At 33.1% G+C, this 17,859-nt stretch overlaps 1 protein-coding gene across 7 annotated transcripts; it reads left to right on the top strand.

Moving 5' to 3' along the window:
- The first annotated feature begins 46 nt into the window (after window positions 1-46).
- LOC100814181 (ABC transporter C family member 13) lies at window positions 47-16,989 on the top strand. Of its 7 annotated transcripts, none has more exons than XM_041008578.1 (36): window positions 48-242; window positions 736-776; window positions 884-983; window positions 1,271-1,426; window positions 1,525-1,656; window positions 1,794-1,894; window positions 2,237-2,300; window positions 3,301-3,552; window positions 4,309-4,378; window positions 4,716-4,776; window positions 5,739-5,826; window positions 6,015-6,133; window positions 6,503-6,600; window positions 7,023-7,089; window positions 7,761-7,878; window positions 8,040-8,156; window positions 8,273-8,353; window positions 8,442-8,690; window positions 9,018-9,109; window positions 9,191-9,258; window positions 9,454-9,553; window positions 9,656-9,803; window positions 10,028-10,311; window positions 10,423-10,582; window positions 11,058-11,233; window positions 11,309-11,420; window positions 11,523-11,576; window positions 12,112-12,234; window positions 13,319-13,417; window positions 13,589-13,681; window positions 13,766-13,876; window positions 13,956-14,117; window positions 14,206-14,393; window positions 15,834-16,023; window positions 16,232-16,399; window positions 16,712-16,989. In XM_041008578.1, exons 1-36 carry the CDS (start codon window positions 201-203, stop codon window positions 16,790-16,792), a joined length of 4,365 nt encoding a protein of 1,454 aa, XP_040864512.1. In that variant the 5' UTR covers window positions 48-200; the 3' UTR covers window positions 16,793-16,989. The 7 variants fall into 7 exon arrangements, with proteins under 7 accessions (XP_040864513.1, XP_006595184.1, XP_006595185.1 ...); XM_006595120.4 differs by having other exon boundaries at window positions 9,008-9,109; window positions 9,422-9,553; XM_041008579.1 differs by lacking the exons at window positions 16,232-16,399; window positions 16,712-16,989 and having other exon boundaries at window positions 47-242; window positions 9,008-9,109; window positions 9,422-9,553; window positions 15,895-16,025.
- Window positions 16,990-17,859: the final 870 nt, after the last annotated feature.

Raw genomic sequence — 17,859 nt, 5'->3', positions numbered from 1 at the left:
ATATATATATATATATATATATATAGGTTCACAATGGAAACTGCTATATTAAAATTGCGCGTATCTAAAAGAAAAACAAAAAGAGAAATCCCTGAACCGCGCTTGGTTTTTTGCATGAACAGAGCATTGAAAAATATAAAGCAAAGCAAAACAACGAACCTTTGATGATTTGATTCTCACTCACTCTTGTATTCCATTCCATGGACGAATTCCTCGCTCTAATTTGCCCTAATTCTCCATTCGTACGCATCTCTTCCTCTTTCCAAAGTTGTTTATGTCCAACACTTATCACCCGCAACCACATATTTCTATATTTTTAAATTTTAATCAACCTCCGCAATTTTACTTATCAATTTCAATTTCTAACATTTTACTATCATATGTTTCTATAATTCTATCTATATTCATTTTCAACTCATGAAGACTCTCAATCTCCATTTCTCGTAGATTCTGTTCTGTTTGCCACTAAATTCTAGCCTTGCGCCTTCCTTAAAATATTGTTAGACTTCTGATATCATATAATTCATGCTTCTGAATCTGTTTCTTCTTTTCAATTTACTTCAAAATTAACTATACTTTGCTGACACTGCCACCAGAGCTACTCGCATTTTTTTCTGGGAACTGATAAGTGATTAAAAAATAAAGGGACATTAGATTGTCTCTGTGCATTTAGCTTTACTTGCACATTAAAGATCATGAAGATTCATTGCACTTTTTTTTCTTCATGGTTTACAGGTATGGGATGGGGAGAGATTTTCCGACTGTTTTGAAGACATATATCCTTATTCATTTCGAGATTTTAGCTTTCAGCTAGTCCATTGATTATATACAGATATATATATATATATATATATATGAATTGGTTTCCCTTAATATCTCCTACTGTTTTAGTTTTTGCGGTCAACATAGTGACTGTTGTTATGATTGTTGTGCTTGGATTTAATCAGAAGATTGGTCGTGGATTTCGGCTATCAGATTCCCAGGTATCAGCTGATCTTATGAGCTTTCTGTATTCTGTGACTAGATAACTGCCTCAAAGAAATATGTCCAAAATCTATAAACTGCCCTCTGTATTCTGTTTATGAGCTTTCTGTTATCATGTAGTGTTTCTCTGTAAGGTGTTCTCTACAGCTCATAGATTGTCCACTAACTGTCAAGCTTTGCTGAATTGAAATTGTCTGAATCACCTGGAAATACCCCCACATATGGTATTATAGTATATACCTGAGATAATTATATTCATATTTGATGTTTTTGCAATGAAAAACAGATGACCCTTCCAGAAAAATTTGTCCTGAACCTTATACCAGCTGTTGGAGCTTGTCTTTCAATCGTAGACTTAATTTTTCTGTGGAAGAAAGACCACAATAGTCACTTTGTTGGATATCATAAATGGTTCAATAGCTGTTCTGAGTTGATTTTGTGGGTAAGTTTCCTGATTTTTAGCTGTCAGCTACAATGTTCTGTAGAATTTAATGCATTTAATTGCTTGTAATCTAAATATTCCCTCGTGCCTATATTTAGATAAATATCATTCTATTCACAAAGTGTGCCAGCAGCCATTACATTGTCTTCAACCGTGGGTTATGTTTCTGGTGGATTCTGAAAGCAATATTGGCAGTTTTCTATTTGATGACAAAGTTTTCATCACTGAAGGTGCTATTATTTTCTGGCTTAGATTTTTTAATTTGGCATGTCAAGTTTACCTTTATTACTGATAATATTTACTCATTTTCAAATAAGTTGTACATGATTCGGTTAAATGTGAAAGATTGGCATGATTTTCATTGTAGGTTTCAGTCTGCATCATGGAAAGCTTAGTTGTTCTCTTGAATATCTCATTTAGCATAGCTATCAATGTGATCCGGATAAAGATACCATCTTTCAAAAGCAGGTATATACTGGCATGTCATTCTTACACATTCACTTTCTTTTTAAGGTTAGTGATAAGCATTAAGCATTAGATAAAATTTTAAAAGGTAGTAGAACTGATAATCTTTCTCTCTCCAACACATATTACTTAAACCCATTTATTTGGCCTTTAAACTTTTGTCCATCCTAGATTCCTGAATATCCTTGGTTATATTATAGAGGATGCATTGCATGCCATTCTGGTTATTAGTTATCACTTATTCAAGATGTTAGTATATGTCATTTAGTATATAGAGATGACAATTACATTTTGTTTCTAGAGGACATTGATAAATTTCAACTGAATCTGCTGCCATAATTTTAGTTTATTGGAAGATCCACTTCTTTCGAATGGAGTAGACCTTGAGGAAGGTGGCTATAATGACCTTGTAAGTATATGTCGTCAAACATAGTTCTTTTCATAGACTCTTGTGTTTACTCTCTTAAAATAATTAGTATCCATTATGTATCGGATGAAGTCTAGACTATAACTTTTGAATTTAAATACAATTTACTTCTTGCATACTGTTTAAGTAATTGGATGGTGGAAAAATTAAAGGGGAAATGTACAGAATTTTTTTTTGAAGTCTGGGGCTTTTGCTCAAGTAGCCATCAACTTTCAACTTTGGCAGTCAACATCCTTTTGAAAATTGTGTCAATAGTAAGTTTATAATCAAAGAAATTTCTCACTTTAGAAATTTTATTTTCTTGAGTGTTAAGATGTGGGCTGAGAGTTTAAAATTTTAACTTAAGTGTGGCTGAACTTCTGAAGATACTATAACTAACAAAAAATGGATAAAAGAAGTTACCGAAACATTTTGCAAACTAGGTGGTTATTTGCCAAATTTAGATTTCAGAGTTTAGAGGTTTATTTGCCTAAGACCAGACATTGACGGGGTTTGCATGTATTTTTGTGCTTGAGTTATTTTTTTCCTGTAGAATGTTATCTTGTGGAAGTTATTTGAAGTGTTTCCTATCATATTCTTCTTTTATAATAAGGCTCTATTTTTATCATGTGATGAATGAATCCCCTCTTTGAATTTTTGCTCAGTATGATATGTATATACCTGAAATAAGTTTTCCATCACAACTATTTTCATCTTGAACACATAGAGAGTTAATTTTAGCCTTGTCAATTAATGTGGTTTCTTGAATCCAGGAGTGTGGAGTGTATTTCTTGTTCTTGACAATCTCTGCATAACAACCCCCCGCCCCCCAAATAACAGTGATTTTAATGATTTAATAATTCTTTTATAGATAATGACATGTTTGGCTTATTTTTTAAAGAAAATATACTATTTTCTTGTTGTCTTGTCATAATCTCTGTTATGTTTATTTCCAATTTCTAAGATTGATATGCTTTTACTATTTTAAATTTTCTTTCTAAAGGGAAATAATGGAAACTTTTGGGATTTGATGACTTTCAAATTCATAACTCCAGTAATGAATCATGGTGTGATAAAGCAATTAGACCCTGAAGATCTGTTGCCGCTACCTACTGACATTGGTCCTTCTTCTTGTCATGATGTGATTTTATCCTGCTGGCAAGCTCAACTGAGTAACAATGATTCGAACCCATCCTTGTTTAGAGCACTCTGTAGTGCGTATGGATGGCCATATCTCTGCCTGGGTTTATTGAAGGTATTTTTCTAAACCAAAACATGGTTTCCTCTCCCACGCTGGATAAACCAAAGTTTGTGCATTACTCTTTTTACACAATATTTATACCATATGTTTAAGCTGCTATGGACTAGGGGAATTTAATTCTCTTAAGTAATGCCTTTTTCAAGACTTTTGAACCTTCAAATTCCATGGAATGAAAGTTCTGATCTTTTATCTGGAAAAGAAAGGAAACTTAATCCCTGTTCAGTAATTTTATGTCTACAGAAGATGTTTCTTGTGTTGTACTGTACATTGCTTTAAGTGAGAAGTGATGGTTCAAGGGCTATTGGTCAAACATGCTAACTTCTAGAAGGCAATCATTCTTATCAATTTCCAAATAAGTAGTGAGAATTTTTCATAGTTTGTATATAGCATCCCATACCCAATTTTAATGATATTGATACCTTGACATGTTTTAAAAATAAATTATTTATCATGTCAACTTAAAAATAAGATCACTTAAGTAGGATTATTACATAAATTTTAATGGCATTGACACCTTGACAATTGACATATATAATTATTAGTTTACAAGGGAGAAAACAGGATGTTTCCAAATGATATTGAATTCTTATCCTGCCCTTGTTTGTATGCCTTTTATGAAGTATATAAATGTCAATATTAAAGTACCAAGTCTTTGTCCATAAATAAACCAAAATTTTAGTCTAACTATGCTTTATTTTATCATGTTTTATTTTATTTTCTTCATCTAAAATGTGTTTGAAATTCGTCCAGGTGATTAATGATTGTATTGGTTTTGCGGGACCATTGCTTCTCAATAAGCTGATCCAGTTTCTTCAGCAAGGTGTTACAACAAGGAATAGTTTTTGTTTCTCCATTATTGATCTTTAAAATTTTGGCTTGCACTTAATGCTTTATTTATTCTCTTACTTGATAAGCTTTACCATTATTTTATCCCCTTTGTGCACAGTAATTCTATTTTGCTATCCTTGGTGCATTAACTTTATTTGCCAACTGAATATATATATATATATATATATATATATATATATATATATATATATATATATTATAGTGATGGTAGTGTCATTCCTTTTATAATTTCCTTTTATCTGCATATCAATCAATTAGGACTAGAAATCCTCATAAAAATTTGGTTCCATTTTTGTTATGTCTTTCAGGTTCAGTGAATTTGGACGGGTATTTACTTGCATTATCCTTGGGTCTCACCTCTATAATTAAGTAAGTCTAATACTTGCAGTTATATAATTCATTATGTTTTACAGTTCATCTCTATGTTTTTCCTATATAATTAAGTTTCAGGTTCAGGTGAGAACTGTCCTTCTTTATAAGCCCTATTTAAGCCATTTTTTGTTTCTTCTTGTGCTTTATTGCTGGAAAACCACCTTAATTACAGTCACCCCTAGCTTGCCGTAGTTGTCATCTCTTTGGGGGCTGCCTTAATTGTAGTCTCAAGGATGGTGCTTAGTCCTACATAAACTAGAGATTTGGCTTAAATAGAGCTTATAAAGCTTAGGCAATCCTCACCTTACAAGCCGGTTTTGTTGAGTTAAGCCCTAAGTCCAAATTCTAAGATAAATAAATGTTATAAAATGTATGAAACAAAAATGTATATATTAACTAACTGCTCATCATTCAACCACTATTTATTTGATAGAATGACTACATAATTGTGTAAATAACATAAAATTGGGAAAGAGTGAGAAGTGAGAACCCAAAAGAAAAACTCATTATGTTTTTCAACAGAAAAAATAAATGATAACATTGTGATTGAGATATAAAATCATTCATAGGCCTCCACATAGACAACTTAAGCTTCTAGGATAGTAGCTAAGAGAAGAACGCAACTTGTGGGAGGAAAAGTTAGCGTCCAAACATATAAATGGAAAAAAACAAAGAGCCAATGTTGCTAAAAATGCAACAATTCTGTCCAATCTCTCTGCAAATCAGAAATTGGAACCCCCTTAAAGCAACCATGAGCAGAATGGCAAAGAGAAAGGATTCTCTTAGGGAACCTTTAGACATGTCTTTCTTGCATTTTCTTGTAACAGGCAATGTTTTCATGTTGTATTCACTCAGACTTTGAGCAACATTTGTTTAGTCAGTGTGGACTTGTATAAATTTGGTGCTTTTTTTCTTTATTTACCAGTAACAAATAGTAAAAAAGTGTCCTTCTGGTCTAGATCCTTTTTAGATACACAATATACTTTTCATCTTTCCAAACTGAAGCTGAAGCTGCGATCTAGTATCATGACTCTAATCTATGAGAAGGTATGCCATTTTTATTTTATTTTATTTGTTTTTGAATGCTGAAATATAGATTTTCATAATAATAAAATGCTCATACTCTTTTTATTTACTCCCCTAATGTTGTTACTGATGCACGCATGACTTTTGATAGCGTGACTCATGATCATGCTTTCATACTAAAATGTACACATTGTTTCATGTGTTTGAAGTGCCTACGTGTGAACTTAGCAGAGCGTTCAAAATTCACAAATGGCGAAATTCAGACATTTATGTCAGTGGATGCTGACCGTACTGTCAACTTGTGTAATAGTTTCCATGATATGTGGAGGTATTCCCTTAATTTTTGAATTTCTTAATGCTAAGACATTTTACCAAACTCTTTTTTTTCCTTATCTCTCTGAATGTCTGTAGCCTAACATACTTATAATTGTGAAAGTCTAAAAGACCCTTATTTTCTGTCTTACTAGGAACGAAATTCACAGGTGTTCAATAAAATTACCATGTATTATTTATTCTACGGGTTAAAGATGTGTATAAACTACTTTGTGTTTGATGGAACCTGCTGAGGTTTTAGCTGTATGTGATAACATTTGATTTTACATCATCTTCTGTAGCTTACATTTGATATCAAATCATGACTGTTGATATTTAATAATGTAATTTGTAGAGATCTTAAGCACTGTTTTTATTGTTTCAGCCTGCCTTTACAAATTGGAGTGGCGCTCTATCTTTTGTATACTCAAGTCAAATTTGCATTTGTATCTGGATTAGCGATAACCATTTTATTGATACCAGGTAGAAATATCACATTTAAAAAAAAATAGTGACAGAAAACCACAACTGTTATATTTCAATCCTTGTTTAATCTGTTTTTCACCTACTTGAGTTCATCATTGTGAATATCAGCTGGAATGCAGAGAAGTTAAAACTGTACCTATAACTGAATTTGTTTCCTAAATCCTAACAGTAAATTTTTTCAAACATTATCAATAACTGAATTCAAATAGAAGTTTATACTTTATACTATATCAATAACACTTGATTAAGCTGTACTTGCAACAACTTTTGCCTGCTATTTGTTTAGATTTAAGATGTATCTTACAAGTCAGATGCTTTTACTTTCTATAATTTTTAAGAAATGTATACTTGACCTTGAAGTTCATTCATTTATTTAAAAAACTAGTATTTGTCTTATTACTCAATTTTAATTGATGCAGTGAATAAATGGATATCACAATTGATTGCAAGGGCTACTGAGCAAATGATGAAGGAAAAGGATGAAAGGTAACCATAAATTAATTTGGTTGTAACTTACCAAAATTACTTATTTTGAGAATTCCACAATCTTATCATCTTCCCCCCAGGATAAACTGTTAGATGAGAATTGAGGCAGACAATGTGAGATTTCCTAATACCCCCCCCTCCACAGATGACAGTCAGAACAGATGTGTCTATTAGAATAGGCGAGAACCAAGATGGACTATAGGCTTTGATACCATGCTAGATTTCAGATTAAAACAAATTGACACTAAGTAAAGTTGCCCAATAGATTTTTTTTTTTTTTTATCAGCCAAAAATATAATATATTCATTGATAAGTACCAGAGGTACTAAATCGTTACAGATTTTTATAAGTACCAATCATGACTGATTCTCTAACAAGCCTTGAGATTACACAAGCTGAAAGAAAACTACATTAGGGTAATAGTGAAGAACTGTATCCTATTCCCTATGTTCGCGTCCAAAGAAAATCATCTTTGATATTTGAGACCACTGATATATAAAAGCTGCACCTTGAGAGTTGAAGCAGATGATGTGGGACTTCCTAACATTAACAACTTATTATTCTTTTCCTGATTTTCTCATTTTACTTCTTTCTGTGGGGGCAATGGTGGATGAATATGAATGAAAGCTGCTGGTGCATATTTGCAATATTAAAATTTATGCTTCTTACAGGATTCGTAGGACAGGAGAACTTTTGACTTATATTCGCACTTTAAAGATGTATGGATGGGAACTTCTTTTTTCTAGTTGGTTGATGGATACAAGATCTTTGGAAGTCAAACACTTAGCTGTAAGACTTCATATTCTGATTTTATTTATTTATTTATAGATGAAAATGTAAAACTTCTCTTGAAAGCCACTGAGATAGTATTCAAGAATGGCAAAATCAAATTGATTGCTTTCTTTTTATTCTTATTTAAATTTAATCATCATTTCATCCATGTTTTATAGACTCGGAAGTACTTGGATGCATGGTGTGTTTTCTTTTGGGCTACAACGCCAACACTCTTTTCTCTTTTCACATTTGGACTCTTTGCACTGATGGGACATGAACTTGATGCTGCAATGGTATTATCAAAATTTTTTAACTTAATCTTATTGACAAGTTTTTCTTTTTTATTTTACATTTAATTATTTTCTTTCATTGTTAAGAAATTTGATGCAGTAAAAAATCTTAATTGCAGGTTTTCACTTGTCTTGCTTTGTTTAACACGCTGATTTCACCACTAAATTCATTCCCCTGGGTAATTAATGGATTGATTGATGTGAGTCTCCTATAATCCATGAATTTTTATGAACAAAATTGATTTATACACATATTAGGATAAAAAGTTTCTATTAACTTCACTGTAGGCCATCATATCCTCCAGACGATTGAGTAGGTTTCTCTCTTGTCCTGAACGTAAATTTAAAGTGGGAGACACAAATTCGAGTCCATCATCATTCCTAAGTAAACAGCCTGATTCTGTACAAGGTTTGGGTGTCTTTATACAAGATGCATGTTGTACTTGGTCAAGCAGTGAGGAACAAGCATTAAATTTGGTGTTGAATCATGTGACTCTAAGTGTGTCCCAGGGTTCCTTTGTTGCAGTTATTGGAGAGGTCAGATCCTTGTTTGAATTTTATCAAGATGTCTTTAGCAAAGAAAGTAAAAATATCTTATATGGTAAAGTAATTCCATTGGAGATACACACCCATTATATTTTTTCATCACAACTTATTAAAAATAGATATTTGAGATCATTAGTTCAAAATATATAAAGTATGTCATGCTTCCATCCACTTAGTCTTCTATATCTGTCAAGATCATCAGCAGTTTCAATATTTCACAATTTAATTTGATAAATGAAACTACTTCTAATATCTGAAGCACAACCTTAGTTATATCTATTTTCGCTTCACCAACTGCATATATTCAGGTTGGTTCAGGTAAATCATCCCTGTTATATTCAATTCTTGGAGAAATGCAGCTTGCTCGTGGCTCTGTTTATTCCAATGAATCCATTGCTTATGTACCACAGGTTTGTATGCGATAATGTAATATGCTTAGCCTTAGAAAGAAATTTCTTATTTCATTGTTTCCTCAAAGTCTCAAATGGCAGGTCCCTTGGATTTTATCTGGAACAGTGCGTGACAACATATTGTTCGGGAAAAGCTATGATCCTGAAAGGTATAATGCCTTCAACTATAAGAGTTTTTTATACCTCATAATTTTAATTTGATTGAAACCTAGACCTGCTTCTTCTGCTCAGGGTGACCTTGAACTTTACAAACATGTTTTGAACCAAAAGAACTAATGCTCTTCCAATTTATCAACTCCCTGCTATAAACAGGTATACTGATACACTGCAGGCATGTGCATTAGATGTTGATGTCTCAATGATGGTTCGAGGTGACATGGCTTATATTGGAGAGAAAGGAGTCAACTTATCAGGTGGACAGAGAGCTCGACTTGCTTTGGCAAGGTGCTAGCTTCCTGTTCTCTTTTTACTCTAATTGTATATTTGGGGTTTTTATGCCCTGATTATTTATCAACAACAACTGTTTTAATACCGTTCAATTAACAGGGCCATGTATCATGACTCAGATGTTGTTATGCTTGATGATGTCCTGAGTGCAGTTGATGTACAAGTTGCTCAACGTATCTTACACAATGCCATTTTAGGTCCTCTTATGCAGAGAAAAACCCGATTGCTCTGTACTCATAACATCCAGGTAGTTATGTAATCTCTTCACAATTATTATTCATTATCATAAATTACGTGGGGTTTTGTCAATCATTCTGATTAATACAGATGAATGTGATGTTTTCACTGATATTTTCGGCTATACTTGATGAGAGTATTTTTCAGAAGATATGTAATTATATATTTTGTATATCTGTAAAAGGTGTACTTGTACAAGGATTAAATTGTTGGTGTATCTGAATTTACATGCAGGCAATATCTTCTGCTGATATGATTGTTGTAATGGACAAGGGACGCATAAAGTGGATGGGAAATTCAGCTGACTTTCCAATTTCTTCTTATACAGAATTCTCTCCATTGAACGAAATTGATTCAGCTTTACATAATCATAGACAATCTTGCAGCACAAATCTTTCATCCAAATCCAAGGAGCAGTCTCTTCCTAATTCAGATATTGTGCATGTTCTGGAGGGAGCAGAGGAGATAGTTGAAGTTGAGTTGAGGAAAGAGGGGAAAGTTGAACTTGGAGTGTATAAGTAAGTATAAATATACACGTCTTTGATATCAGAGATGTATGGGATTGTCAGTTTGTAGATAAGCTTTTCTGGTCTTCAATTGTTGGTTAACAATTTAGAGCCTTTTTGCAGGAGTTATGCTGTCTTCACTGGTTGGTTTATGACAGTCATTATATGCCTATCAGCCATTCTGATGCAAGCTTCTCGTAATGGGAATGATTTATGGCTGTCATTTTGGGTTGATACAACAACAGAAAGCAGTCAAACAAGATATTCTGTGTCTTTCTATCTGGTGAGAGGATAATCTGTTGTAATAGTTTTTGTAGTACATTTTTCTTGCTGGACATGACTCATGGACAATTAAATATTTTCTGGCATTATATGTCTGTGCAACAAGCGCAACAAAATACTTGCAATTAGAAATTTCTTTTTATTAATTATAATAGCTCTGAGTAATGCTAAGGGGTTTTTTTTAATAAGAAACTTAATTTTATAAGGTTTGAATCTACTGAAAAGAAAGAAAGAAAGAAATTGAATCCCCCACTTTCACCCTGTAAATATCATGTTGGAGAATGGAGTAGTTAAACGAAGCTAATAGTAATTCAGATAATTTCAGTATTAAGCAGTATTGAAAGTTCTTAGCTCACTGTTTATAAACCATTTGTAGTAAATTAAAAATTAACAATTTCCTAATCTTTTGCCTAGACTATCAACTACTATTGAATGTAATTCTCTTATTTGTTTTGAGATGATAATTAACGGTGCAGGCTATACTATGTCTCTTTTGTATTATGAATTCCCTTTTCACATTGGTGAGGGCATTCTCTTTTGCATTTGGTGGATTGCAAGCAGCAACTAAGGTACACAATAAATTGCTCAACAAGCTTGTCAATGCACCTGTGCAATTCTTTGATCAGACCCCGGGGGGAAGAATACTGAATAGGTTAGAATAAGATGTCTTCAGGCAACAGCAGATTATGATCATTGGAATTTATGTTATTTATGATGTTTTATGCAGGTTATCTTCAGATCTTTATACAATTGATGATTCTCTTCCGTTCATTATGAACATTCTCCTAGCTAATTTTGTAGGCTTGTTGGGTATTACAATAATTTTGTGTTATGTACAGGTATCCATAATTTTCTTTGTCTGTCTTATGTACTATGGAACTTCGAGATTTGTGTTGACTGTCCCCGTTACCAAAATATTTTTATCTTTCTGTTTTCCATAGGTCTTCTTCTTACTCTTGCTATTGCCATTTTGGTATATCTACAGTAGACTACAGGTACTCTTTTTTCTTACGATTTAAATATATTTTTCATTCTTAATAATTTTTGTTTTGATCCTTAATAATGTCTTAAAAACTTTTTTGGTCCCTAATAAATTTTTATTTTGTTTTTGGTCCTCAAATTTGTTTAGATAATGCTTTGAAAAGTGATTTGGATAGCACTTGAGGGACCAGAAACAAAATAAAAATTTATTGGAGACCAAAAAGTAAAAAAAATATTGGAGACCAAAACAAAAATTCAGTCATTTATCGGAGATCAAAAACATATTTAAGCCTTTTTTCTTATTATCACTTTCTCATATTTAACCTCTCCTTGTTTTACGTTGTAAGTTCTAAAACTATTAGGATTGTTTTTGTTATTATATTGTATGATTTGGTTATTTTCATAATTATGGTGTATAAAATAGGCGTTTTTATAATGCTACAAATAAACTATTTCAGGATTTCTTGAATTTCAAATGTTTAAAATCATAATGACTTCTTTAACTTAGGATGGTAGACAACATTCAACTGACCTATTCAGTGGCTTCAGTTCTTCTACAGGTCAACATCAAGAGAGTTACGAAGACTGGACAGTGTTTCTCGTTCTCCAATATATACATCTTTCACTGAAACACTTGATGGATCATCAACTATTAGGGCATTTAAGGCTGAGGTAAATATGTCATTTTAAAGTAATAATCATAAATAGAAAAAATGTCTAATACCATTTATAGAGCATAGCTGTTACAGGTGTGGAAGAACACTGAATGACTTTCAATTCCTACCACTACCAATCTACCTTGATTTAAAAGCTAATTTAATTATACAAATGGAAGCAGCAATCATAGTTTGGATCATGTGGTCAGAGAGGATTTTTTACCATGTTGAAAAACTTTAATGAAAAAGGGTACTTAAGATATCACATTCACATCAATAAGATTTATGGATGAGAAAACAGCTATTTGTTTAGAATCTTTTACTTGTTATCATGTCCATTCATCATATGAAAATTTGGTGCATGGAGTGGACCTACTGGTACAGATTGCTGTAGTTTTCAGAGTTTCAAAAGACCACTTTTACCGTGTGAAATTTTTTAAAAAACTTGTATATGTAAAGTTATGCTGTTTACTAAAAATTTATGTGGCTGGAGACTAATTGTTTTACCTTTATAATTAAAATATAATAATCACCATCTTATCAAAATTGAGGAGAGTATAAAAAGGAAGACACTATCTTTTTAAAAAACAACAGAAGATAAACATGCTGCACACTTGTTCTCCTTTCAATATCTGTTACTGTCAGAGGAAAAGGTTGCTAGAGACATTGATTGGCACACTCAAACAGCTAGTCTAAAGCTAAGTTATGGTAAAGGTTACATGGACAGTGGTAGGTGTTCATCGATATACCCAAAGCACTATCAACTGAACCTGCCTCTGAACTCTGAAGTGCTTTTTATTTGTTTGGTTTGTTTAACTTGAAATATGTGCTTAGAATCCTTCATTTTACTTTTCTGGTAAGACTTCAATCATGAACCTTGTCAAACTAAAATTTTCAATACAATTTGTAGTTCTTATTTTATTTAGAGTGACTTTTGTTGTATCTTTGATGACTTCTATAGTACTTCACTACTTTTTGAAAGATTTTATTCTCTGGTCTTCCACAGGCATTAGTTGCTTGTCAGATCTGCTCTGACTTTTATACTAGTCTAGTGAGTTAGTGCAACTAGTTAACTATAATACAATGGTCATTTTTTACAGGACTTTTTCTTTGCCAAATTCATTGAACATATAACCTTGTATCAGAAGACTTCCTACACAGAGATAGTGGCAAGTTTGTGGCTTTCCTTGCGTCTTCAGGTATGTCTTTGAGTCACTTATATTTATTGACATTTCAAGCTAAAAAAATAAAGCAATTCTCCTAAAGGCTTTATAAAATTTATTTATGCAACACTAAAGTAGGTCAAGATTATATTTGAATTTGTATTAAATATGGAATATCAGTTGTTGCTAATAATGACATTCTTCCAGTTATTAGGTGCATTTATCGTCTCATTCATAGCTGTGATGGCTGTTGTTGGATCTCATGGCAGTCTGCCTATCAACTTTGGTACCCCAGGACTGGTTTGTTTGTTATTCTTTTATTAAATCTCTGATTTGATGAACTAATTAATACAAAAATTGAACATGGAGCATTTTTTTCAACAGGTAGGATTGGCCCTCTCATATGCAGCTCCAATTGTGTCCCTGTTGGGGAGTTTTTTATCAAGCTTCACCGAAACAGAAAAGGAAATGGTTTCAGTTGAAAGAGCCCTTCAAGTATGAATAGGACTTTTGCACTTAGTAGAAACATGTTTAGACATATATAAACACCTAACATTCATTTAATGTTTTCTAGTACATGGACATTCCTCAAGAAGAACAAACTGGATGCCTATACTTGAGTCCAGATTGGCCAAATCAAGGAGTTATCGAATTCCAGTCTGTTACTTTGAAATATATGCCTTCTTTGCCAGCTGCACTCTGCAATCTTAGTTTTAGAATTGTAGGAGGGACACAAGTCAGTGTACTATACTTGAATTTGTACTGAAGTTTTCTTAGATTTAACACCCATTATGTTTAATACTTTTTATATGGCATGTAATCAGGTTGGAATAATTGGAAGAACAGGAGCTGGAAAGTCTAGTGTGTTAAATGCCCTTTTCCGCCTTACACCCATATGTACAGGCTCTATCACAATTGATGGCGTGGATATTAAAAATATTCCTGTCAGAGAACTACGTACACATTTGGCCATTGTTCCTCAGAGTCCATTTCTGTTCGAAGGATCATTAAGGTACTCTATTCGAATTTTTCAGTTAATACTTCTGAATTCTGATGCAAACTCTTATTTAGCTCCATCTCAATGATAATGTTCTTAGTTCTTACCTTATTTTCAGGAAGAAACAGGATTAGCATTTTTTTTAAGACTTAAATAAGTTAGTAATCTCTCATATATATATACTCGAATTTCGATCTTAATCCCTAATAATTTTTTTTTCATTTTTACTCCCTAATATTTATTTGAAAAATCCTTAATATTTATTTGAAAAATTTTGATTTATGTCCTTACCTAACAGAATGCTGACATATCCGTTAGTGTGACAGCCGTTACTGTAGTGTGATGTTGAATTAAATGTGAAACTAGTAATTTTTAATTAATTTTTTAAATGTGACACGTCAGCTCACTATCTGGTCCTCCTTCTTCCTAGCATTCATCCTCTTCATTTTGTCATCGCCGTCACCCACCGCCTCCCCCTGTTGCAGCTCCCTCTGCGACTCCTAGAGCGGCTCCCACTGGGAGAAGCACATCGCCAAGTCTAGCCGTAGCTCCTCTCCTTCCAGCCTCTCCGTCCTTGTTACCGACATTGCCGTCTTCGTCGACTCCCTGTCTCCCTCTCCCTCAAGCATCGCGGCGACGACATCCTCGGCCTCAACAACTTCAACTGCTACCACGACCCCTCCCTCAAGCGCGCCCGCCAGTGCCTCCTTGACCGTGCCGACGTCTTCGTCGTCGACGCCGACCTCAACAACTCCGCTCTCCTCCGCAAGCTCTTCGATGTCGTCCCCTTCACCCATGCCATGCACCTCACCACCTAGGCCAGCGTCTGCTAAACCATGCAGAACCCCCAATCCTACATTCACAGCAACATCGCCGGTTTTGTCAACCTTCTAGAAGCTTCCAAATCCGCTAACCCTCAACCATATATCATCTGGGCCTCTTCAAGCTCCGTCTATGCTTATCGGCGTGAAGAATGCGACGGAGGGTGTTCACCTTCAAAATGCAAGCGCAGCAGTGGAGGGTCGTCGTCAAGCATAAGATCGCTTTGTCTCCTTTTGATGAGCTTGATCTGGGCCTGAATCTGGAATTTTTGTGTGATTACCATGACATAGAAGTTCTAGAAAAGAGAAAACCAATTTCTGGTAGCTTGCTACAATCTACCAGAAATCGAAATCGTAATCGAGTTTAATTAATTTTAAACAAGTTTTTCAAACATTTTTTGTGGCTTGTAACAGTAAGAGAATAAGTTCCATTAAATAATTAATTAAAAAATTACATGTGTCGCATTTAGTCCAACGTGGCACAACACATAACTGACATCACAAATTAACCGACACATTAACAATTAACGGAATTTACTAACTCAAAAATTTTCAAATATCATATTTAATCCTTTTTTTTATTGGACCTACATTTCATGTCTACTTAATTCCCTGTATTCTTTCAAAATTCTAGGGATAACCTAGATCCATTGAAAATGAATGATGACTTGAAAATATGGAATGTATTGGAGAAGTGTCATGTGAAAGAGGAAGTAGAAGCAGCTGGAGGGCTGGATGTTCTTGTAAAGGAAGCGGGGATGTCATTTTCAGTTGGCCAGAGGCAGCTTCTTTGCCTTGCACGTGCACTTCTGAAATCTTCAAAGGTAAGAATGATGATTTAAGAGAAGGGATCATACTATAAACTTTCGTCTGTCTTTAACTTTGTTATTGACGATGGTATCTTCTTAAGCAACGACTTCATCACGTTTCTAGACATTATCAATGTCAATATCTCAAGTTCTCAACATTATATCACTGGCCTCTTCCAAATCTGATCATTAGGTTATTGAGATGTTCCTCTTGCCCTTATAGGTTCTCTGTTTGGATGAATGCACGGCCAATGTAGACATTCAAACTGCTTCACTGCTGCAAAATACCATTTCCAGTGAATGCAAAGGAATGACAGTGATCACAATAGCTCATCGGATTTCAACTGTTATAAATATGGACAGCATTCTGATTCTTGACCATGGGAAGCTGGTATGTTTTATTTTCTTTAACTTTTTCCACTTGCCATAAGAGTAAGAACCAACTCTTTGTTGTCAGCTTCATTTATTTATTACTAACTGAGAATAAGTGGACCTTTGTATTGTGCATGAATTTATTTAGATTAGATGACAAATGAAATTAATAAAGAAAATTGGCTCAATGTGATTCCCCCTGACCAGAACCCATCCCCCTCTCTTTGTGGACATGATTTCACTTGTTGACTGAATATGCTAAGAATTTCATGCAATTTCACTTGTTAACCAACATGAAATAACATGAGCTTTCTCTCTCTCGTCTGCCTAGGCTGAACAGGGAAATCCGCAGATTCTTCTGAAAGATGGCACCTCTATATTTTCTAGTTTTGTGAGAGCTTCAGCTATGTAACCATGGAACTATGGAAGGGACAGTATGGTTGGTTCTTGGTCTCTACTCATGAGCAGACTAGCACAGATGATCCTCTATAGTCAGAGTGCTATCATATCCTTTCTGTGATGGTCTGCTTATTGTTAAGTATCAAACCCATACTTTATGTGATGATAGGAGACCCTTGATAATTGCTAATGATGTTCAAGTTTCGTCTACACCAATGCAACACAAGTAACAGATCTCATTGACTTTTCATCTAAGTTAGCTAACACAAGTGACCGATCTCATTGATAGATATTTTTTAATATTAGATATTATCTTATATTATTATAAAAATATCTAACATAATACTTATTCATTTTTTAATTATAATTTATTATTATTTATATAATAAATATTGATAAATATGAAATTATAAAAAACAAGTTTTGTTACTAGGAATTTATTTATTGGTTTCTTTTGAGTTTGTAATTTCTAATATTGGAAATATTGTCCAAACATTTTGAAGAATTAATAATAAATCATTCAATTAATTTCTATCATCAAAGCTTTATAAAATTATAAGTGTAGTATTTAAAATCGACTATGAAGATTCTAATAATTAGGATTTTTTTGGTAAAGACCTAATAATTAGGATAAAGTCAACGTGTAAATTAAGATTACCTGTATATCCTAACAGAATACAAAAAAATTGAACTGAAAGCGCAACAAACACGTCAAATTTCTGACTTTGATTTTTTTTTTCTTTCTAAATTTTATTTTAAAGGTTTTTTAAGTATTATTTTATTTGTTTGCTTTTTTATGGAATTTATTTGTTTGTTTGTTTTCACTTATCTCATTTATGTTTGCTGAATTTTCGTGTTTTAAAATTATAATTTGTGTTGATTTACTAACGTAAAAACTTTGCATAAGATGAAAAAATTAAGATAAGAATTCAAATATTATGTGTACACCTATATATATATATATATATATATATATATATATATATATATATGTGTATGTATATTTTGTTATTTTTCTCTATTTTAGAAATATATAATAAAAATACTATTTTTTCATTTTACAAAAAATTAATATATTTG

The sequence above is a fragment of the Glycine max genome, chromosome 13 (genome assembly GCF_000004515.6).
Source record: "Glycine max cultivar Williams 82 chromosome 13, Glycine_max_v4.0, whole genome shotgun sequence".
Taxonomy (NCBI): domain Eukaryota; kingdom Viridiplantae; phylum Streptophyta; class Magnoliopsida; order Fabales; family Fabaceae; genus Glycine; species Glycine max.
This window is presented reverse-complemented; position numbering and strand designations above follow the sequence as displayed.